Source organism: Hippopotamus amphibius, chromosome 3 (genome assembly GCF_030028045.1).
Source record: "Hippopotamus amphibius kiboko isolate mHipAmp2 chromosome 3, mHipAmp2.hap2, whole genome shotgun sequence".
NCBI lineage: Eukaryota > Metazoa > Chordata > Mammalia > Artiodactyla > Hippopotamidae > Hippopotamus > Hippopotamus amphibius.
In genome coordinates this window covers 170766523-170787677 of record NC_080188.1, presented here as the reverse complement: position 1 = coordinate 170787677, position 21155 = coordinate 170766523, and the positions used below count along the sequence as shown (strand labels likewise).

Below are 21155 nucleotides of genomic sequence, written 5' to 3'. Positions count from 1 at the left end.
TCTATTAAGTCCAACTGGTCTGTGTCATCTAAAGCCAGAGTTTCCTTATTCATTTTTCTGTCTGGATGATCTGTCCATTGATGTAAGTGGAGTGTTAAAGTCCCCTGCTATTATTGTTATTGCCAGTTTTTTCCTATATGTTTATTAATATTTGCTTTATGTATTTGTGTGCTTCAGTGTTAGGTGTGTATATATTTACAATTGTAACATCTTCTTGTTAGATTAATCTCTTTATCATTATGTAATATCCTTCTTTGTCTCTTGTTACAGTCTTTATTTTAAAGTCTGTTTTGTCTGATATAAGTGTTGCTGCCCTAGCTTTTTTTTCATTTTGTTTTCATGGGATATCTTTTTTCCATCCTCTGGCTTAGTTTCTTTCCTAGGTGAAATTGTTGTTCCTCTATAATGTGTCATTTTTATTTGACTTCATTCAGGATATTTGTTTGTCTTTAGTTTTCACCATGTTGATTGTATTCTATGTAGGCATGAATTTGAGTTTGTCCTGTTTGAGGTTTGCTAAGCTTTTTGAATCTGTAGGTCTGTGTCTTTCACCAAATTTGGGAAGTTTTCAGACATGTTTCTTCAAATAACTTTTCTGCACTGCATTCTTTCTTTTCTTCTCAGACTTTGATGACACAAATGTTAAACCTTTTGGTATTGTCCCATAGGTCCCTGAGGCTCTATTTTTGTATGTTTGTTTTCCCAGTTTTTTTCTCAGTTGTTCAGATTGGATAATCAGATTGGATCTGTCTTCAAGTTCAGACATTCTTTACTCTCATCTCTGTCCTGCTGTTGAAGACAGAGTGACAGAGCTCTATATTCAGTACAAAAACCTTCAGTTAATTCCACTGCTTTTAGTATGTATGTACAGCATCCTCAGCTTACCCTCCAGAAAATGTCTAGTCTTCCAGCAGGAGGAAGAGGTGTATCATGTGTTTCCTGGGTTTTCTTTTAGATAGGGGAGGGTACCTGGAGATCTAAATGCTGCTTACACAGACTTTTAATGAGAGCTTGTACTTTCATTCCCAGTTTATACCTTCAATTCCAAAAACTTTGCAGAAGCAATTCCTGAACTTTTGCAGTGTTTATGGTATTAATTTGGGTTTGGGACTTCCCTGGTGGTCCAATGGGTAAGACTCCACACTCCCAATTCACGGGGCCTATGTTCAATCCCTGGTTGGGGAACTAGATCCCAGGTGCATGCTGCAACTAAAAGTTCATATGCCGCAACTAAGAAGTCCGCCTATACCACAACTGAAGATCCCACGTGTCGCAGCGAAGATCCTGCGTGCCTCAGCTAAGACCTGGCACAGCCCAAATAAATAACTATTAAAAAATGGGGGTTGATTCTCAGTTTTTACTGATATAAGCGCAGGATTCTACTTTCTCAGGACTGCTTAATAAGTTGTCAGTTGTCTGATTTCCTGTATCCAGAACATAGGTGGTGTTTTCTCCTCTTACATTCTCTTTGACCATAAGTTTATACCTTAAATCTATTTTATTTTGGTGATGTGTCAGGAGAGAGAGAGTAATAAATTATATACTCAAACTGCCATCTCTACCTGGAGTCAGGAAAATTTGTAAACCTAAATTTCAAAATGTATTCATACATGAACCATAAATTAAAATTTTTCTTTGTCACCTGATACATTCTAGGATGAGATCCCCACTGGAATGCCATGCCTGGAGTCAGTAACCATAGGTGATGATATATGGGATGAGAACTGGTTACCTTTGCAGGCTGAAATGGGAAAAGGAAGTGATGCTGCCTCCCACTTACTTACCTCAAGCCTTGGTGGAAAGAAACTATATTCATCATGTAAAGAAATGCCACAGCAGGTTAGATCCTTGGGAAAACATAAAGCAAATCACTACTGCAAAAGGAGATATTAATGTAATTGTCCAAGCCTCAAAAAACTATACATTCTGCATTTCATAAGGATCTATCAGACAGTAATTCAGAAGAATATATTCCTCCCCCACCCGCCAAAGATGGTGGTGTTAGGGATGGGGACAGGATGAAGCAGGGGAAAGTAAACAGTGGACTTATTGTGCCTGTCTACCCTATCAATCATTGTGATTTTTGTTTTTATCCAAGGCACCTAGTCAGGGCCTTAGGATCTAGAAATAAGCTGTTTTCCCTAATTTAATTTTTATTGTATTAGCCTTGTAATATAATGTCTGAATCTTTGCAGTGAGTATATTTGCTAATGTTGGGGCCTATATATTTAAATTTTAATTTATTTTTTACTGGCTATTAGAAGAAATATCAACACTTTAGTTGCTCCTTGTTATGTATGCCATTTAAATGCTGGATGATCATGAAAATCATCTAGCCGTGAAAATAGTATTGAAGAAAATACTACAAACAGAGTTGCATTTGTTTTTATGAGATTTATGCATTCAGAGGAACTCAATATATTGGGTAGGGACCAATAAAACAAGGGGGAAAACTCACACTGTTATAGAAAGTTACTAAATATCTTTTCTTGTTTAGTATACGTTGCCTCCTAGCCTTTACCTGGCCCAAGATATCCTCCATTTGGACCATGTGGCACTATATCTCAGTTTATTGTTGCAATTTTTTCTTTATAGGATTGGTGTTTTTCTACACCCGAAGATGTATGGGATGATTCATGGCAGCCTTCAGACCTTGTGAATGGAATGAAAGTAGACGTTCAAAACCCAGAAGGACCAGGTGCTCAAGAGAAAAATAATGGCACAACCAGGATTCAAAAGGTAAATGTGGGACTTCCCTGGTGGTGCAGTGGTTAGGAATCCCGTCTGCCAATGCAGGGGACATGAGTTCGAGACCTGGTCCGGGAAGATCCCACATGCCGTGGAGCAACTCAGCCCATGCGCCACAGCTACTGAGCCTGTGCTCTAGAGCCTGAGAGCCGCAACTGTTGAGCCTGCAAGCCGCAACTACTGAAGCCCACGCACCTAGAGCCCATGCTCCACAACAAGAGAAGCCACCACAATGAGAAGCCCATGCACTGTGACTAAGAGTAGCCCCCACTCACTGCAACTAGAGAAAACCTGTGTGCAGCAACAGAGACCCAATGCAGACAATAAATAAATAAATAAATAAATAAATAAATAAATAAATAAATATTTTTTAAAAAAGATAAATGTGTAATGAATGTTACTGTGACAGGTTTTCATGAAGAAGTGCTTTCATTTTTAGAAAGTAAAATTCTGGTTAATGATCCCTCTCTTAGCATTTGGTAGAATACATATATATAAAAGTGTATGTTTATTTAAAAATTAATTTCAGTTAACTTACTATAGTTACTTATCTCTCCAGAAGAAAATTCTGAGCCTAGAATTAAAAGACTTATTAAACCTCTACATTAGGGTTAGAGAAAACAGGTATTTTCACTTAACCACACATGTTAAGTTCTGTATCTGTCCTGTCATCTAGGCCAGTTTTTTTCTTTTTGTTTGTTTTGGCAGGAAGCACTAATCCTGGAACAAAATCTATTTGTTTTGTGCTTCTCAAATATATTATGAGCATCCTGAGAACAGCAGGACTATTTGTGTGAATTGTAAAATTTGGCTAATAATCTCTGTACTTTTGTGCATTACATTGAAAGTGCAAGACTCAAATCTAGGAGACTTTTGTTGAAAAGCAGATTTGTAGAAGATGAACCTTCTGAGTGATACATTTCCTGCAGAATGTGGTTACTTTGCGTGAGATCATTGATAAAGTATGCTGCATTACATAAAACAGTCTGTTCCAGAAATGTAGGTTACTTAAAGCACAGGTTTAGTTTTAGAATAAAATAAACTTTTATATTTTGTTTCTCAGGTAGTTTTTTTTTTTTTAAGATATAATAGCTTTATTGAACTGTAACTCACATACCATATGATTCACTTAAAGTATGCAATTCAAATGACTTTTAGTACACACAGACTTTTGCAACCACCCATGTAGTCCTTTTAGAACATTTTCATCACCACTTCAGAAAAAACCTACTGTCCCTTTGGTATGTGGGTAATGCTGGCCTGGTAAATGAGTTTGTGAGTATTCAGTTTTTTGGAAGACTTTAGTATTAATTGTTGGTATTAATAATTGGTATTAATTGGTAGAAGAATTGGTATTAATTATTCTTTCAATGTTTGGTAGAATTTCACCAATGAAGCCATCTTATCTTGTTTTTTTTTTGTTGTTGGGAGGTTTTTGATTACTGATTCAATTGCATTACTAGTAATCTCTCTGTTCAGATTTTCTATTTCTTCCTGGTTCAGTCTTGCAAGATTGTATGTTTCTAAGAATTTATCCATTTCTTTCATATTATCCACTTTGTTTGTATGCAGTTGTTTGTAATGGTTTCTTAAAATCCTTTTCATTTCTGTGGCATTAGTTGTAATGTTTCTTCTTTTCTGATATTGAGTCTTTTTTTCTTCATTCATCTAGCTAAAGCTTTGTCAGTTTTGTTTACATTTTCTTTTGTTTTTTATAATTTTATTTATTTATTTATTGGCTGTGTTGGGTCTTCATTGATGCATGCAGGCTTTTCTCTAGTTGCAGAGAGCAGGGGCTACTCTTCGTTGTGGTGCGTGGGCTCCTCATTGCTATGGCTTCTTGTTGTGGAGCACAGGCTCTAGGCGTGTGAGCTTCAGTAGTTGTGGTGCATAGGGTCAATAGTTGTGGCACACGGGCTTAGTTGCTCCGTGGCATGTGGGATCTTCCTGGAGCAGGGTTTGAACCTGTGTCCCCTGCATTGGCAGGCGGATTCTTCACCACTGTGCCACCTAGGAAGCCCTATATTTTCAATATATAAACCAAATCTTAGTTTCATTGATTCTTTTTCTTTTCTCTATTTCATTTATTTGTGCTCCAATTTGTATTATTTCCTTTCTCCTGCTAACTTTGGTCTTAGTTTGATCTTCTTTTCTTAGTTCCTTAAGGTGTAAAGTTGGGTTTTTTGAGATCTTTCTTCCTTTTTTAATGTATTTTTATATTTCTACAAATATTCCTCTTAATTCTTCCTTTGCTGCATCCCATAAATTTTAGTATGCTGTGTGTTTTCCATTTTGTCTGTCTCAGTGTATTTTCTAATTACCTTTGATCTTTTTTGACCCATTGGTTGTTCAGGAGTATGATGTTAAATTTCCCACATTTCTTTCCTTTTCCTTTCTTTCCTTTTCTTTTAAACCGCATATAGTATGCCTTTTGTTTATTTATTTTTATTTATTTATTGGCTGCCTTGGGTCTTCATTGCTGCACACAGGGTTTCTTTAGTTGCAGCGAGTGGGGGCTACTCTTCGTTGCAGTGCATGGGCTTCTCAGTGTGGTGGCGTCTCTTGTTGAGGAGCACAGGCTCTAGGCACACGGGCTTCAGTAGTTGTGGCTTGTGGACTCTAGAGAGCAGGCTCAGTAGTTGTGGCACATGGGCTTAGTTGCTCCTCGGCACGTGGGATCGTCCCGGACCGGGGATCGAACCCATGTCCCCTGTGTTGGCAGGCGGATTCTTAACCACTGCACCACCAGGGACGTCCCAATTTCCCATATTTCTGAATTTAGTCTTCCTTTTTGATGGATATTCTCCCTGGTTGGCTCTGTTTTCTTCAATTATTGCTTTGAAGATGTCATTCCTTTATGTTCTGGCTTCTGTTGAATTGCCAGCTGTCAGTTATCATTGCCCCTTTGAAGGTATGTCTTTTTTACCCCCTCTGGCTTCTTTTAAGATTTTTCTGTCTTTTGCTTTCAGCTCTTTGATAATGATATATCTAGATGTGATTTCCTTTGGATTTATTCTGCATGTGGATCACTGAGCTTCTTAAATCAGAAGATTGATACCCTTCATCAGTTTTAGAAAATTCTGGTCCATTTATCTAATCAAACACTGTTTATGTCTCCTTTCCTGCTGACATTTCAATTCTACATATGTTAGAACTTTTGGCTGTGTCCCATGCTCTGTTTTCTTGTTCACTCTCTTTTTTCTTTTGCAGTGCCTCTGTTTGGAGATTTTATATTGATTTTTCCAGTGCACTAATGCTGTCTTCTGCAGGATCCAGTCTGCTGTTAAACCCACACATTGAGCTCTTAATTTCAAACATATTATTTTCCAGTTCTAGAATGTCCATTTGGTTCCTTTTTTTTTATAGATTCCAGTTCTCTGTTTAAATTCTCCGTATTTTCATCAATTTTGTCTTTAACTTCCATTTTTTTGAACGTTAATCATAGTTATTTTAAAGTCTTTTTCAGATAATTTCAATATCTGAATCACCTTTGAATGTGTTCGTAATATCTTTTTTCTCTATTTGATCTTGTCGTTTGATCCTGTTTTGGGCATTCAGGGGAGGGAGAAGACAAGGGGAGGATACCTCATGGTTCTCTTTAATTGAATGTTGGACATTATGGATAAAAAATTATAGAGGCTCTGGATGCGATAGCTTCCTCCAAATAGGGTTCCGTTGTCTTGTGGCTGGCAGATACCAGCCAGGCCCCTTCACACATATTGAGACTTGGTTTAGGTTTTGTTAGGACTGCTGTGTTTCACTTTTGTCCTTACTCCTTGGATGTGGCTCTTATCCTAAAGCATGATTCTTTGGAGATCTCAGCTGAAAGCCTGAGGAGTTTGTCAAAGCCCCTCCACCTTCGTGGGGCTCAGACTCCATACTCTGTCTCCTCAGCTTAATTGAAATATAATTTACATACCATACAGTTCACCCATTTAAAGTGTACAGTTCAGTAGCTTTTAGTATATTCACTAGTTTACTATCATATTGTGCATCCATCACCATAAGAATTTCAGAACATTTTCATTATCCCAAAAAGACACCCTGCATTCTTCAGCTGTCACCCCACCCAATCTCTCCATCCCTCATCCTCCCCAGGCAACCACTGATCTCTCTATCTGTTTATTCTTTGGGACATTTCATATAATTGGAATCAATACAATATGTATCCTTTTGTGTCTGGCTTCTTAGTGTAATGTTCTCAAGGTTCATCATGTTGTATCATGTGTCAGTACTTTACTCCTTTCAATGGCTAAATAATCCACTGTGTGGATAGACCACGTTTTGTTTATCCATGCATCAGTTGGTGGACATTTGAGTCTTTTCTGTTTTTCTGCTGTTATGAATAATGCTGCTCTGACATTTGTGTATTTTTATGTGGATGTATGTTTCCAGTTTTCTTAGATATATACCTAGGAGTCGAACTGCTGGGTCCTATGGTAACTCTGTGTTTAGTGTTTTGAGGAACTGCCAGACTTTTCCAAGCAGTTGTACCATTTTACATTCCCACCAGCAATGTGAGTGTTCCAATTTGTCCACATTTTTTCCAACACTTGTTATTATCTAGTTTTAAAAACTATAGCCATCCTAGTGGGTGTGAAGTTGTGTGTTATTGTGGTTTTGGGCTGTGCTTTTGATTGCATATGTTAATGTTTCAGAAATCATGAACATGTTTCTTGAAAATCTACCAGTAACCTCTAGTTCCATAAAGGTATATTTCCAGACAACTATGAGGGAGTCAGTAGTTGATAACTACAGAGGGATAAATCTGGTAGAGCAGTGCTTCTCAAACTTTAATAGGTCACCTGAGAATCTTGTGAAAATGCAGATTCTGACAGAGCAGATCTGGGTTGGGGACTGAGCTTCTCCATGTCTTACAAGCTTCCAAGTGATGTTGACGGTGCTCATGGTGAATCACATTTTGAGCAGCCGCGATCTAAACCACTGTTTAGAGGAAGAGACTCTTACTTTTCAATTAAGTGCTTACATTGACCACACAGGTACTTGTTTTCAGTACTGGCGTACAAATTTAGTAGGCAGTCACCTATGTTCTTTTTTTCCAGTGTGAAAAGCTGTCAGAATGCATCTTAAATATGTTTTAACAGTTTGTCTTACTTCAAAATCATACTTATCAGGAAAGAAAAAAGATGCAGCTTTTAAAAAACTGTTTCTGATTTTGATTAAACTACTGAAACTAGTTTTGATTAAACTACTGAAACTATCAAACTACTGTTTGATATTAAACTACTGAAAACAGGCAGCAAGACCTAGTGTAAAAAACACTTGTCTGGGAGTTTGTTCATCTATGGCTTGGTCTTTACCACAGGTTTGAACAAGTTGGCTTTTGGAGCCTTAGTTTATCCATCTGCAAAGACTGATTTAGACTAGTGATCTTTCCAGCTGTAAAAGTTTGTCATATTAATATTTATTTACTTAATTATAATTGAAGCTTTATTGAAAGAACCTTTGTTTTAAGTGAGAATAAACTTAAAGTGTAGCTAAACCCACCATGAAGTTGCATAAATCAAGCAAAAATTTGAACCCAGGTCGTTGCTTTCCTGAAGTCATATATTGTATTGCAGAATAGCCAAGTGGACTTTTAGAGTTTTCATGTGTGCTGCCAAAAAAAAAGGGCACAGCCATTTATATGTGACATAATTATATGAGTCACATCCATGCCAGCCATGTTTGAAAATGAGGTAGATTTTTTGTCGTGGAGGAAAAAGGGAGTGCAAAAGGAATGCTGGATGATATTAAATGTCTACTACACAGCTTAAAGAACACACAAAGCTATATTTTCTGTTTGTATAATTTTGGTTTCAGTTTACTCCTGGCAGATCCCAGGCTGGAAGCCCCTTAGGTTTGTTTGTTAGAGCCTGGTCTTAGTCATGTTAATGCCAGTTAGCATCACAGGAGATAAATGCTCTGAGTCACCATAGACTGTAACTACAAGGGTGAGTCAAAAATTATCCACACTCCAGTTATATTAAAACTTCTGTTGGCCACACTGTCTTATCAGCGCTTTCCGTTCAAGGCTACTGTCTCCCCAGTCACTTCTGTGCAGGTGTGAACGTGTTACATCAGTTCATCTGTAACTGTGGTGCGAGCAAAAATAGATGCCCCGCTTGTTATTTGCACGAAAGAAGAGCAGCGTGCAGTGAGAAGGTGTTTTGTCGTGAAGAAGTGTGTATGAATGAATAGAGAAGTTCAAGGAAGGTCGCACAAGTGTTAGCCATCAGGAAGGAGTCAGATACCCATCGACGTGAAGATGTGAAGTCAGCGGTGCATTCCTGGCTTGCAGCTCAGCCTAAAACATTTTTTAATGAGGGAATACGAAAGCTTGTTGACAGATGGACAAAGTGTATTGAAAAGCAAGGAGATTATGTCGAAAAATGATGTATTTGTATTTTCTAAAAGTTAATTAAAGTAAATCCTACAGCCAGGGTGAGGATAATTTTTGACTCACCCTTGTGTTTCACCGATTACTCTGTGGTAGGATGTAGGATCTGTTGATTAAAAATTGACACTTCATTCACTTTAGCCCACATCAAGCCTTTGTTTGGGAAGTTCATCTTTTCATCCCACACCTGGTTCTTAGTACTCCATTTCGTCACTGCTTCTGAGGAGCCTTCCTCCTTTGTGTTCCCTGGCATGTTGTTGATGCTGCAGAATGCAGTTAACGCCTCCTTCATGGCCACCTTCGGCACATGTACTCTTTCCCTAGCCTGGGACTGTGAACCCCTTAGGGACAGGGATCGTATTTACTGGGAGGCAGTGTGATGGAGCAGAGAGAACATACGCTAACTTTCTCCGTCGCTTACTGGTTGACACTGGATAACTTGCTAAGCCTCTTGTAAAACGCATTATGCTAAGCGAAGGAAGCTGTAATATAGAGATGTAACAACACCTAACCTAGAACACCTTTCAGTGAAGAAATACATGCCAAGAACCTAGCACTGTGCCTGACAGTGCTCAGTGAATGTCATTTCTCTCATTTCCTGCCGGTCTTCTTGGCATCAGAACCATTCTCGCTCATCGTATGTGTTCAGTAAATGCTTCTTGTATTGATGGTCGCTAACTTAGGTAAGGACTTATTTCCAGAGAGTATCTAGATTCTTAATAATGGAGAGTTTTATTTATTATGATATAAAAATATTCCTTTGTATGTAAGGAAACAAAATAGACAATTCCTGTTAAACTAACAGTTACTTTTCATGCTTTTGCCCCATTTTCCCCATTCTGTAGCAACCAGACTTAAACAGTTCCTCAGACTCTCCTGCATTGCCCAAATTGGAGGAGTTCTACATCTCCCTTATCCAGTCACAGCAGTCAGCAGAAGGCGGCCAGTTTGAGCCTGGCAGCCCTGAGACTCCGCCGAAGCAAGTGCAGCTGTCCACAGCAGCACCCAGCGCAACTCCTGCAGTGGGCAGGTCCCCACAAAAACACTCTGGTTCAGGTCGGTTGACATACAGTTGACAAATGCAATGGTTTGCCATGTTGCTAAACACCTTCGTTTTACCTTTTTCAGAACATAACTTGAAAAATTGCTGATGTTAGCATTTGTCTCAAATCCTCCAATTGTTCCCTTTCACTTTGCCACGCTTCTTTTTTCTGCAGTTTGGGGAGATGGTCAGGTTTACGCATGGTAAAATTTGCCGGTTTTTAAATATATAATTCTATGAGCTCTGACAACTATGTACAGTCTCGTAATAAGCACCACAGTCACGATAAGAGAATTTTTCTGTCAGTCTGAAAAGCTTCCTCATGTCCCTCTGCAGTCATTCCTTCCCCCACTTTCTGGCTTCTGGCATGTTCCTTTCCTGTCTCTAGAATTTCATATAAAGGGAGTCACATAGTATGTAGTTTTTATGTCTGATTTCTTTCACTGAGCGTGATGTTTTAGCGATTCATTTATGTTGTTGCCGGTGTCTAAAGTTTGTTCCTGTTTATTGCTCAGTAGTACCCAGCTGTGTGGAAATACCACAATTTGTTTATCTGTTCACCAGATGATAGACACCTGGATTGTTTCCAGATTTGGGCCATTATGAGTAAAGCTGCTCTGAGTGTTCACATACAGCTCTTTGTGTAGGCATATGTTTTTTATTTCTATTGAGTAAGTACCTAGGAGTGGAATTGCTGTATCATATGCTAACTGCAAGTTTAACTTTTTAAGAACTGCCAAAATGTTTTCCAAAGTGTCTGTACCATTTGGTAATTCACACCAGCAATGTATGTAAGTTCTGATCACTTCATCTCATTGCCAACATATTATATTGCCAATCTTTTAAAATTTTACCGTTCTAGTGGGTGTGTAGTGGTATCTCATTGTGGTTTTAATTTATATTTCCCTATTTGCCAGTGATGTTGACTATGTTTTCATGTGTTTATGTGCCATCTGTTTACCTTCTCTGGTGAATTGCCGGTTCAAGTATTTGTGCATTTTTATTGGATTATCTTCTTTTTATTGGTTTGTAAAAATTCTTTATTCTGGATACAAAACCTTTGTCAGATACACCTATTGTAAATATTTTCAGGTATGTGGCTTGCCTTTTCATTTCCTTAACAGCATCCTTGGAAGAGCAAGTTTTCCTTTTGATGAACTCAGATTTGTTGGGTTTTTTTTTTCCTTTATAGTTTGAACTTTTTGTGTCCTATTTAGAAATCTTTCCTAACTCAAGTAACTAAGACTTTCTCTTACATTTTCTTATAAAAGTTCTATAGTTTTAGGTCTGCATTATCTGTGATCCAGTTCGTTATTTTTTGTATATGGTGTGATGTAAGGATCAATGTTTATTTTGATTGCATACAAATATTCAGCTGTTCCAGCATGATTTATTGAAAAGACTATCCTTTCTCCATTAAACTACCTTGATGTCTTTGTCAAAAGCTAATAAGTTGTATATGCGAGGTCTGTTTATTTCTGGACTTTCATTCTGTTCTATTACTATTATGTCTGCCTTTATACCACTGGCTTGATTTCTGTGGCTATATAGTAAGTCTTGAAATCATACAGATTTGTTCTTCTTTTTCAAATTGTTTTGGCTATTCTAGGTCATTTTCCGTATAAATTTTAGGATTAACTTAATTTCTACAGAAAGCCTGTTAAAATTTTTATTGGGATTTTTTTTAATCTCTAGATCAATTTAGTGACAAGTTAACAATATTGAGTCTTCTGATCTATAAGCATAATATGACCTTTCCTTGTTCAGTGTTTAATACATTCTTTTCCCATCCAGTGTATGGGAAAAGAAGTTCATCTCAGAAGTTCAGTTTATAATCTCTAGGGTTTGGTTTGGGTCTTTTTTGTATCTTGCAGATTTCTCTTCAGTGTACTCATCGTTCACTTCATGAATACTTGGAGTATTCTTATGAGAGCTGTTTTAATACCTTTGTCTTGTGATTCTAGAATATGTATCATTTCTGCATTCTGTCATCTGTCATTTCTGACTGGCTTCTACTGATTGATTTTTCTCCTGATTACAAGGCATATTTTTTGGCTTCTTTGCATATCTGCTAATTTTTTATTGGATGGCTGAATCTCTTTTTCTCCTTCCCTCCCTCCCTCCCTTCCTTCCTTCCTTCCTTCCTTCCTTCCCTCCCTCCCTCCCTCCTTTCTGTCTGTCTGTCTTTCTATGTATCTATCTGTCTGTCTGTCTGTCTAATGGGGGGGATGTAATTAAATTACCTGACATTGGTTTGATAATTTCTGTATTTATTTTGGGTTTCATTAGGCTGATTTAGGAAAGCCTTTAGTCTGTTGGCCCTGCTGGGCAGTACCTTTCTGAGGATATTGATGGGACTTGATGTCCTGTGTGTTGAGATATCTTTACACTGTAGCTGGTGGGGACACAAGCTGTTTTGCCCCAGCATAAACTGCAGTGATTGTTCTGCCTACTCCTTTCAGGTGGGTTTTTACCTTGGCCTTGGCGCTTTCCTCACATGCATGAGCCAGATCACTACCCCAACCTCAGACTCAAAGGGACCTCTCTGCAGGTCTCCAGCTTCTTTTCTTTCTGCAGCTGCCTCTTCACCTGTACTTTTCCCCCACGAATTCCAGACATCTGGGCCTCCATGAATTCCAGACTTTCTCAGCACAGTGAGACCTCCAGACTGTGTGGACTCTCCGTGCCTGTGCTGCAGCCTGGGCTTTATCTTGACAGTGAGCTCAGGCACTCGTAGGGCTCACTTCATTTGTTTCCCATCTCTCGGGAATTGCTGTCCTCTGAGATTGTTATTCAGTGTCTGAAAGCTATTGTTTTAAATATTTTGTCCAGTTTTCCAGTTGTTTAAAGCAGGAGAGATTGTTTTTCACTCCCTGTTTGATTATCATCATGTCTGGAAGCAGAAGTTTTGCTACTCTTTTAAATTCTTTCATCATGTGTCCCTGCTTTCATATTTTTATATCTTTTAAAATCTGAGCTCACTGACTTCCTGTAAAACCCCATTATTTCACTGGAACTGGCCATTTCTTTTCTACTCTAGTGGGCATTACGTGTAGCCTTGTGGTCAGTTTTCCTTTTTAGAATACCCTGTCAAATTTTCCTTAAGTTAATTTATCATAAATGTGTGGCGCATCTACCACGTGCTACTGCGCTAGATGCTAAAGATGGAAAGATGAATAAGATATTGGATTATGCCTGCTTTTTCTCTGAATTTTTTTTGAAATCTGTGATTTTAAGGTCTGGAGCAGTGCTTTCCAGAATGTAGTCAGCACACCGATACTAGTCTATGAAGCATTTGTGATAATGGACAACACAATAGCACATTGCGTAGCCCACCTAGGTGGTTTGGTTTTTTGGGTTTTTTCCCTAAAGCAGGGCTTTCTTGAAGGAAGTAGTGTGTTGGCTTAGATGCTGGCAAAAGCTCCTTCTGTCGTTGTCAGCAGGTTCAAACAGTTCATTGACCAGCTCCTTCAGTAGCCCTAGTCTAGAGTACACGTGAGCACGCCTAGTAGCCCCTTTCTTGGCTATTCGGAGCTCCGGCATTGGAGTTTATTTCATTGAAAAGATTCTTTCTTCTTAAACTAATTCCCAGGGAATTTTTTTTGTGGCTGATAATTGGTTTTTGGAATTTCTTAGCAAACACTGTGTTGGTCAGTTTTATTTTTATGCTGGCAGACTTACACTTGGAACCACTTTGGCGATAGAGAACGCCCATGGGACCCCATTTTGCTCACTGCTGGGAGGGAATAAGGGAGCTTAAGGAGTCTTCCCTGGAATTAGAATTATATCTAATTTATTTGTATGATGTCCTAGAAAGAGATCTTCCTTTCCTTTCTTTATAGGCACATGTTTGTCTTCTTTGCCCTCATCTTGACAAGAATTCATCTCCGTGCGTGATCCCTCGTCCACATTTCCTTTCCATTTGTTGATTGGTTTCTGGGCCTCATTCTCTCTGATTTGCCATTGATAATTGTCATCACTTAACAGAGGATGATTGTAACACATGTTAGTCAAGATCTAGAATGGGAGAGCTTGAGAACCTCTTGAAAAGACCTGTGTTTTCTTTCTTTTTCAGTGGAAAGCTCTCCAGAGAGCCTAGAGAATGAAGATTTTTCTAGTAGCCATGCTATTACAGCGTTCAGAGATAAGAGTCAGGGAGCCATGGACCAGCTCTCTTTGATTTTGTCTCCCGAGCACCAGATTTCTCAGAAGCTCTACATTCCTCGAAGCACAGCTACTGCTGCCTTAGGAGCTGCTGCGCGGCTAGCCACATCCAGGAGCCTCCTACACTGGTACCCCAGTGTGAAAAGAACAGAAGCATGAGGGAGGAAAAAATAAACCAGATGGTTAGGGTGTTGTGACGTCCCAGGCCAAAAGAAGAAGGAGGTGTTGAGACAAAATAGTATTTTCTTAGTTGATGCCTTTGTCTTTCTGCGTGACTCTTTGTTAGCTTTGTTATGCCAACAGTCCACTTTGTTGTGTAAGTATTGATGTTTAATGTTAATTTTCATTGATGATGTTTCTTTTTCTATATAGTTTTGTTCACCTTTGTTCAATGTAGTAGTTTAAAGAGGTTTTTTAGTTCTCTTGTTTCTGTAAATGTTTTTCTTGTATATATCATGATAAATGTAAACTGAAAAGCTAATGTTTTGTGATCCATATTTAGTAAGACAAAAATTCTCACATCTCTATCTCCAGAACAAGGATGTCTGAATATTAAGGCTGCTTTTTCTCATATGAAAACTTCTATATCATAGAGAGACTCTAGGGCTCCAATCTTTACCATCATTATTTCTTTGAAGTACAAGAATCAGTAAGAAAATCCACACCATGAAGCTTTGGTCATGTGAACCCTTTTACGTTTAAAAAAATTAAGCTATATTTCAGTATAGGCAATTTTCTTGAAGACTAACCACAAAATTATAGAGACTGATTGTTGAAACTTTGCTGAGCTATCTCTGTAGTCATCATAGTTACCTGAAGCCTTTGTGTAACAGTAGTTAAACAGTAGTGTTGTTTAAGCATTTATGTAACCTGATGTTCTCTCAAGTCCAATTTTTTATATAACATTCTGTTTAGCTCGTAGCTCGTAGTATAAACCATCAGGAGGAAAGACTAAAAGGTGAAATTAAAGAATGTGAGTGATACAAGTTTCTTTGTGGTAAAATACCAGACATCCCCAAATGTAAAAAATCCAATACAGAAACATTTCTTAGTGGTGAAATCAGAAAGAGGTGTGAATTACTGACACGCGGACCTTGACTAGGTTTCACCCTCTGGCCCCTCTTTAAGGCCTTCTGGTTTGGCATTAAATGGCAGAGTTCCTTTCTTTCTTCTCTTATACAATAAGGAATGTCTCCTCTTTCCTTCTCAGTTACTTAATCAGCAAAATGTCCACTGAGGAAGGGAGTGAGATGAGAATAAATATTAGAGTGCATTTAAATGTAGAATATTTACTGGTTGAAACTTCTTTCTTAGAATGAAGTGATCATGAAACAAAGTTAAACCCACAGTCTCCAACTACTGAGTGTTTAGGTTTAAAAACCTCAGAGAAAACATGTTAAATGTTTTTTAAATGTAAAATTTAAAAATCCAAATTTACCATTAATTCCAATATGTCTATATGAATGATGGTATACCAGTTGACCAAAAAAAAAAAAAAAAAGTAATCTGGAAACATCACTGATAGTTGACTCAGAAAGAACAGGTTTCTCGTTTGGGTTTTTGTGATTTTGTATCAGACAACTTTATTAGAGAAGACAGTTGAAGTGTTATATGGAGGGTCAATGAACAGTTAAATAGCACATGACAGGTAAATGTCATATGTGATACTCAACTGTGATATGAACTGGAAAAGCTGTTTTTCATATAAGTTTAGGTAATTATCCACAATTTGTTTCTAAAGAAGAAAATTAATTTGGATGATTCTTCTTAGAATTCATTCTTTAGAGAGGAAACCAATTTTGAGTTATGTTCTTCATTTCTCCAGAGGGACAGTATTGGGTTTCAGGCAGGGTGATAGAAGCAGTATTTGCAGTATTTAGTAGGTCAAACTTTAACCCTCTCTGTAATAACACAAAACTGCCAGCAGGAACTCTGCCAATACTGGGTAACCTGACAGCGACTAATTTTATACTTTGCCAGTTAAATGGGGATTATGGAATCACTGTGCTAATAAGGCTCTTTCAGAATCCTTTCTATTTGCAAATGGCCAGAGAGAGAATCATTTAGACAGAGCCATCTCAAACTAGTGAGTGTCAACACACTTTGACAGAAGCCTGTTTAGTAATGAATAATTAAGATCCTATTTGAGTTAGCAGAGTGAAGAATGTACCTTTGAGAGGCTTGTACATTTTGACTACTTGACTTTGATTAAGACAGCCAGTCTGCCAGTATGTTTCCCTACCTTCTCCCAAAAAGTGGGCTTTGTTTGGTAGTTAACTGAAATAGCTCAAAGCATCAAACACATTTAATAGATCATTAGAAAATGAGTAAATAGGTTTCTGATATAGGGGCAGGAATTAGCAATAAGAAATGTTCAAAAGATAGGGAGATGCTTGTGGTTTAGGGCTAATTATATTTTATTGTCAAAAGATGGGTTGATATCTACGACACCTAGAATGGCACCCCCCCCCCCATATTTTTGGTATTAAGGATCTGTTAGAAGTAGTGGCAGTCCCCAAGAAATGTTGACTGGGAAGCGGGAGCCTGAAATGTGTGTTGAGGGAATGGGGGTGAGAACTCACAGGAGAATCCTGGTTGTAAACTCCTTAGGGTTGGAAGAGAAAGTGGCTTTACTATTAGCCACTCAGGTTTTAACTCCAGTGGATGGTGCCAATGCCTCTCTCCCATCCAAAAACACACCATGGGATATCAAAAGAGGGCCATTCCAGCGGCACTGAGCCATGCCTTGTTCCTCTCACTCTCACACCTTTGAGATGCCAGTTGTCCATTTCAAGGCATGGGGATAACTAGAGACTTCTGGCTGCAGTCAGGCTATGTCTAACCTAAAGACTTAGAATTGTAGAATTTTGATGTAGAAGCCCCCTCAGATGACGAAATAGGAAGCCTAGAAAGACTGACTTGTCTACGGTCACCAGCGTAAATTCCCAAGTCTGGGAAAGGGCCCTTTCTACAGGAAAATATTGCAACACCATCGTGTGTCATGTAAATGATTTGATGCCAGAAGACATAGTTTGGTACATAAGTCCAAAAGAATGGTGGTTCTGATAGGTCGCTGAGCAACCCCTATTGTTGGCAGGGAGGATTGATTTACAAAGATCTCACATTCTTGAATGTGTATAGCTTAAGTAGCAGTGGGCCTGTTCTGCAGCTGAAGAATCTGGACAGGGGCTGGGGGCATCTCTGGGGGTGAGAAATTAAGATCTTACAGAGCCGTCTTCCTGAGGCTTCCTGTTGACAGTTATATTGGATTGGCCAAAAAGTTCGTTCAGGTTTTCCCGTTAGATCTTATGGGAAGAAACCAAATGAACTTTTTGGCCAACCCAATACTAGGTAGCAAGGCCTTTCTAACAAACTTTTGGTATGTGTTCAGAGTTAAATTCATCTTATGTATATGGTGCGACATTATTCATAATTTTTCAGGAGCCATCACTAAGACATTTAAAAGATTTCATTTCCTATAGCCCATTCAGATCCTGATGTTTTCCAGGATGCCAACCAAGGCGCCTATCAACTAAATTTGTCTGTGCTTTGAACTCAGCCCTATTCCTAACAGTTAGGTGTCATTTGTCTCATTTAGTCAGTCACCAGTCAGCCTAGGAAGTTCTTGGTGTCATTAGCCTTTTGGAACCAGAATACTTTAAACTCTGCTATTCTTAACCACGTAGAAATTGTTTTAACTTCTCAGTTGAGGACTTCTCTAATGTTAGAATCATCATTGTGTGCCACTTTTCACATGAAATTGAGTGTTCGACCTACCCCAAAACTGAGTAGAGAACTTATTCACAGCTAAATTTTCTTGGTTATAAGCATAGATTTCAGGAAATGCTTTTATCTTTCTGTTTGGTATAAACTTCGTTGTATATTTCTGTTAAAGTTTTTAAAAATGTTTTTTAATTTATGGAAAAAATGGTTATACAGGAAACAATGTTTACTTGATTATTACTTCTTGGTGCAATTTAGATAAATAATTTGATGAGGAAACCAAAATATTACTGTATTTCTGCCCTTTTAAACTTCTGTTATGGAACTAGTGGGAACTAACTGGGCTCAAAGAATTAGGATCAACCTGATCTTTGGAGTTTGTAACAGTATTTTGTTTAAATATTGATGAAGTTGGAATTTGTTTTGTCAAAAATTTCTAGGTGTTTTTTTTTTTAATAGTTTTTGTTGTGATAATTCTGCAAGGATAAAAATTTCACTTAAATACGTGACCCAAAAAACTTAGTTGAGTAAAATGTAAAATTTCCTTGTATAGTTGTGAAAACAAAGTTGTGACATTCTTCTGGACTAAAATGTTTGTCTTCATTTTTGGCATGACTTCTTTATTCTTCAGGTACTTTGGCCTTTGTAAACCTTTGCTATATTGTAGATAAATACTTTTTTTCCATGAAATTGGAGATTCAGTCACACTGGAGCCTTTTCTTAAGTACGCAGCCATATTTCAAAGATTTGATTTTTCTCTCGTTCATAGCAGTGTATCAAACCCTTCTAAGCCATCTTCCAGTTTCTTAAATTCTCTTTTGAGACTATTCCACACACTGAATTCCAAACCTAGTCCCATCTTGCTATGACTGTAACTCAGTGCTCTTTCAGTCACTTCCTTGATTTCCTGGTTCCACATTCAGAGTCTTTGCCTCAGTCACTCTTCTGCCTAGAGCAGAGTATTTCCAGGTGGTTCTCAACTCCATTTAGGTGATGTTTGGTACAAACTCTTCCTTAATCTGTCATTCCACAGGACCACAGGTAGAAACCAAAGACTGAGCTCGGTTCATTTCTTACTACAACAGATGACTGCTTGGCAAAAGCATCCTGTTACTGCAGTGTTGTTACTCATATATTCTGATGAAAAATCTCTTCTCATACCATATATATGACAATACCTGTCAATTAAATAAGACTGTGTATATACCATATTGTAAGGCAAAATATATCCCCACAGGATGTTCCATATTTCCTCCTCATAATACCTTCTTCCTTTACAGATACTGGTCTTTTCCTTTGCTTAGAAGGATGAAACTTAAGCAGACATACATAATATGGGTCAGAGGCACAAGTTTATCCTTTCTTTTCTGAATTTTAAAGGTAATAACATTCCTGTACTGATCTGGAGTGGGACAGAGGCCTGTCAAATTCTACCTCCTAAATGTCTCTTTAGTCCACCTATTTCTCTGTAGAGCTACTGCTACCACCTTAAATGAATTGAGAGGAAAGGAATAGAACATTTGGCTATAATTCAGTGATAACATTCTTCTTACAGGTCATGTTTTAGGCAGTGGAACATCTGTTTATGATCAGGTAGACTCTTTTTCAACAACTTTCCTGCAGTTGATGCAGATTTATCTTTGCTAAACTATTTAGATTCAGAAATATAACTCCACCAAAATTTTTGGTCTTTATTTGGTTTCTACATGGAATTGACCCAACAGTTGACTTTACCCAGATTCATGAGGCTCATCAAAGTTGCCTCAAAACTTGCATTAAAAGAAAAATGGCGACTTTTATAATAAAAGCCAAGTCAGTTCTAGCAAGCATGATGTAATTACCAATAAACTCGCATTCTGTACTGGATTTACTTTGAATGCTTTCCGATTTACAAAATCTTTCAACATGTGTGGAAATCAGTTTTTGATATCAACTCTGCGGAATTTTTTTTTATCAGTTCTTTTGGCTAAACTGAATGAAATTAACGCTCACCAATGTTACCTTGTTCCTGTACCAGATCATAAGCGTAGAATTCTCTTGAGACAGTCTTATTAAAGACCATTTGCTTGAACAACTTGGCGGAACCATCTGTTTGATATGAATGTAATGTGTAAGAATTTCCAAGTTCTATATGCTTATGCATCAGTGATTCCCTAACCTTTTATGGGGTCATTAACTTTATTTTAAATAAATGTCAAACACTGAGGACTGTCTCCCCAGAAAGTGCACATTCACACAAAATTGTTCCCTATTTTCAAGGAGTCCATGACTCTTGAAACCCACCCTACACGTTCTTGAACAGGAAGATCGCCCTCCTTCCCCCAGCCCCACTTCCACCCCCGGTGTCCCTGCCACCATCCACTAGTTGCCTCAGATGTAAACCTATGGGTAGAAGCATTCTTGAGTGCTCCCTGCCTTTCATCCCACATCCAGCCCATCATAAAGGCCTGTCAAATTCTACCTCCTACCAAATATCTCCCCAGCCCTTCTATTTCTCTGTGGAGCTACTGCCACCGCCTTAGGCCAAGCCACCTTCATGTCTTTTCTGACAGGTGGTAGATGTTCAGTACATTTTACTGAGTGAATGAATAAGTAAACAGAACAGAGAATAGGATATAATTAAGGTCAATTGAAATCTTGATCTTGTTTCTCCAAGTCTGTGTTCTGAATGTCTATTAGACAGAAGGCTTTACTGGGAAGGGTCTAATCAAATAGGAGCAAACAGCCCATTTAAACTTTGCATTTCAAATTGAATAAAGAGCACATCCTCCAGATAAGATAACTGAGTAGAAGGACCAGAGATATTTTGTCTAGGTCATTCTTTTGTGCAAACAGTATTTGGTTATTTTCCTGGTTTGGCTTGTGAAAGAAAGTGCCAAAATGAATTTTTTTTTTTTTAAAGTTCAATATTTGCCGCTTCTCAGCAACCAGCCTCTTAGTCTTCTCTCAGAAAAGTTTGATTTACCAAATTGGCTCCTTTTAGTTTATTGTTCTTTATTCTTGGAGGCACACCTCTGACTTCCCATCTTATTTTCCAGAAAATCCTTCAGCATCACAGACCCCAGTTCAGTGATCAAA

At 38.1% G+C, this 21155-nt stretch overlaps 1 protein-coding gene across 7 annotated transcripts in view; it reads left to right on the top strand.

Annotated features, from left to right (window-relative positions):
- The window catches only part of TDRD5 (tudor domain containing 5), a 75238-nt gene extending 56015 nt beyond the window's left edge, over positions 1–19223 (top strand). For all 7 annotated transcript variants that reach the window (XM_057729770.1, XM_057729766.1, XM_057729771.1 and 4 more), the window contains 4 exons: positions 1657–1839; positions 2596–2739; positions 9994–10204; positions 14266–19223. In XM_057729770.1, the coding sequence (XP_057585753.1) occupies positions 1657–1839; positions 2596–2739; positions 9994–10204; positions 14266–14513 (786 nt within the window). In that variant the 3' untranslated portion in view covers positions 14514–19223. The remainder of the gene's footprint in view (positions 1–1656; positions 1840–2595; positions 2740–9993; positions 10205–14265) is intronic.
- Positions 19224–21155: the final 1932 nt, after the last annotated feature.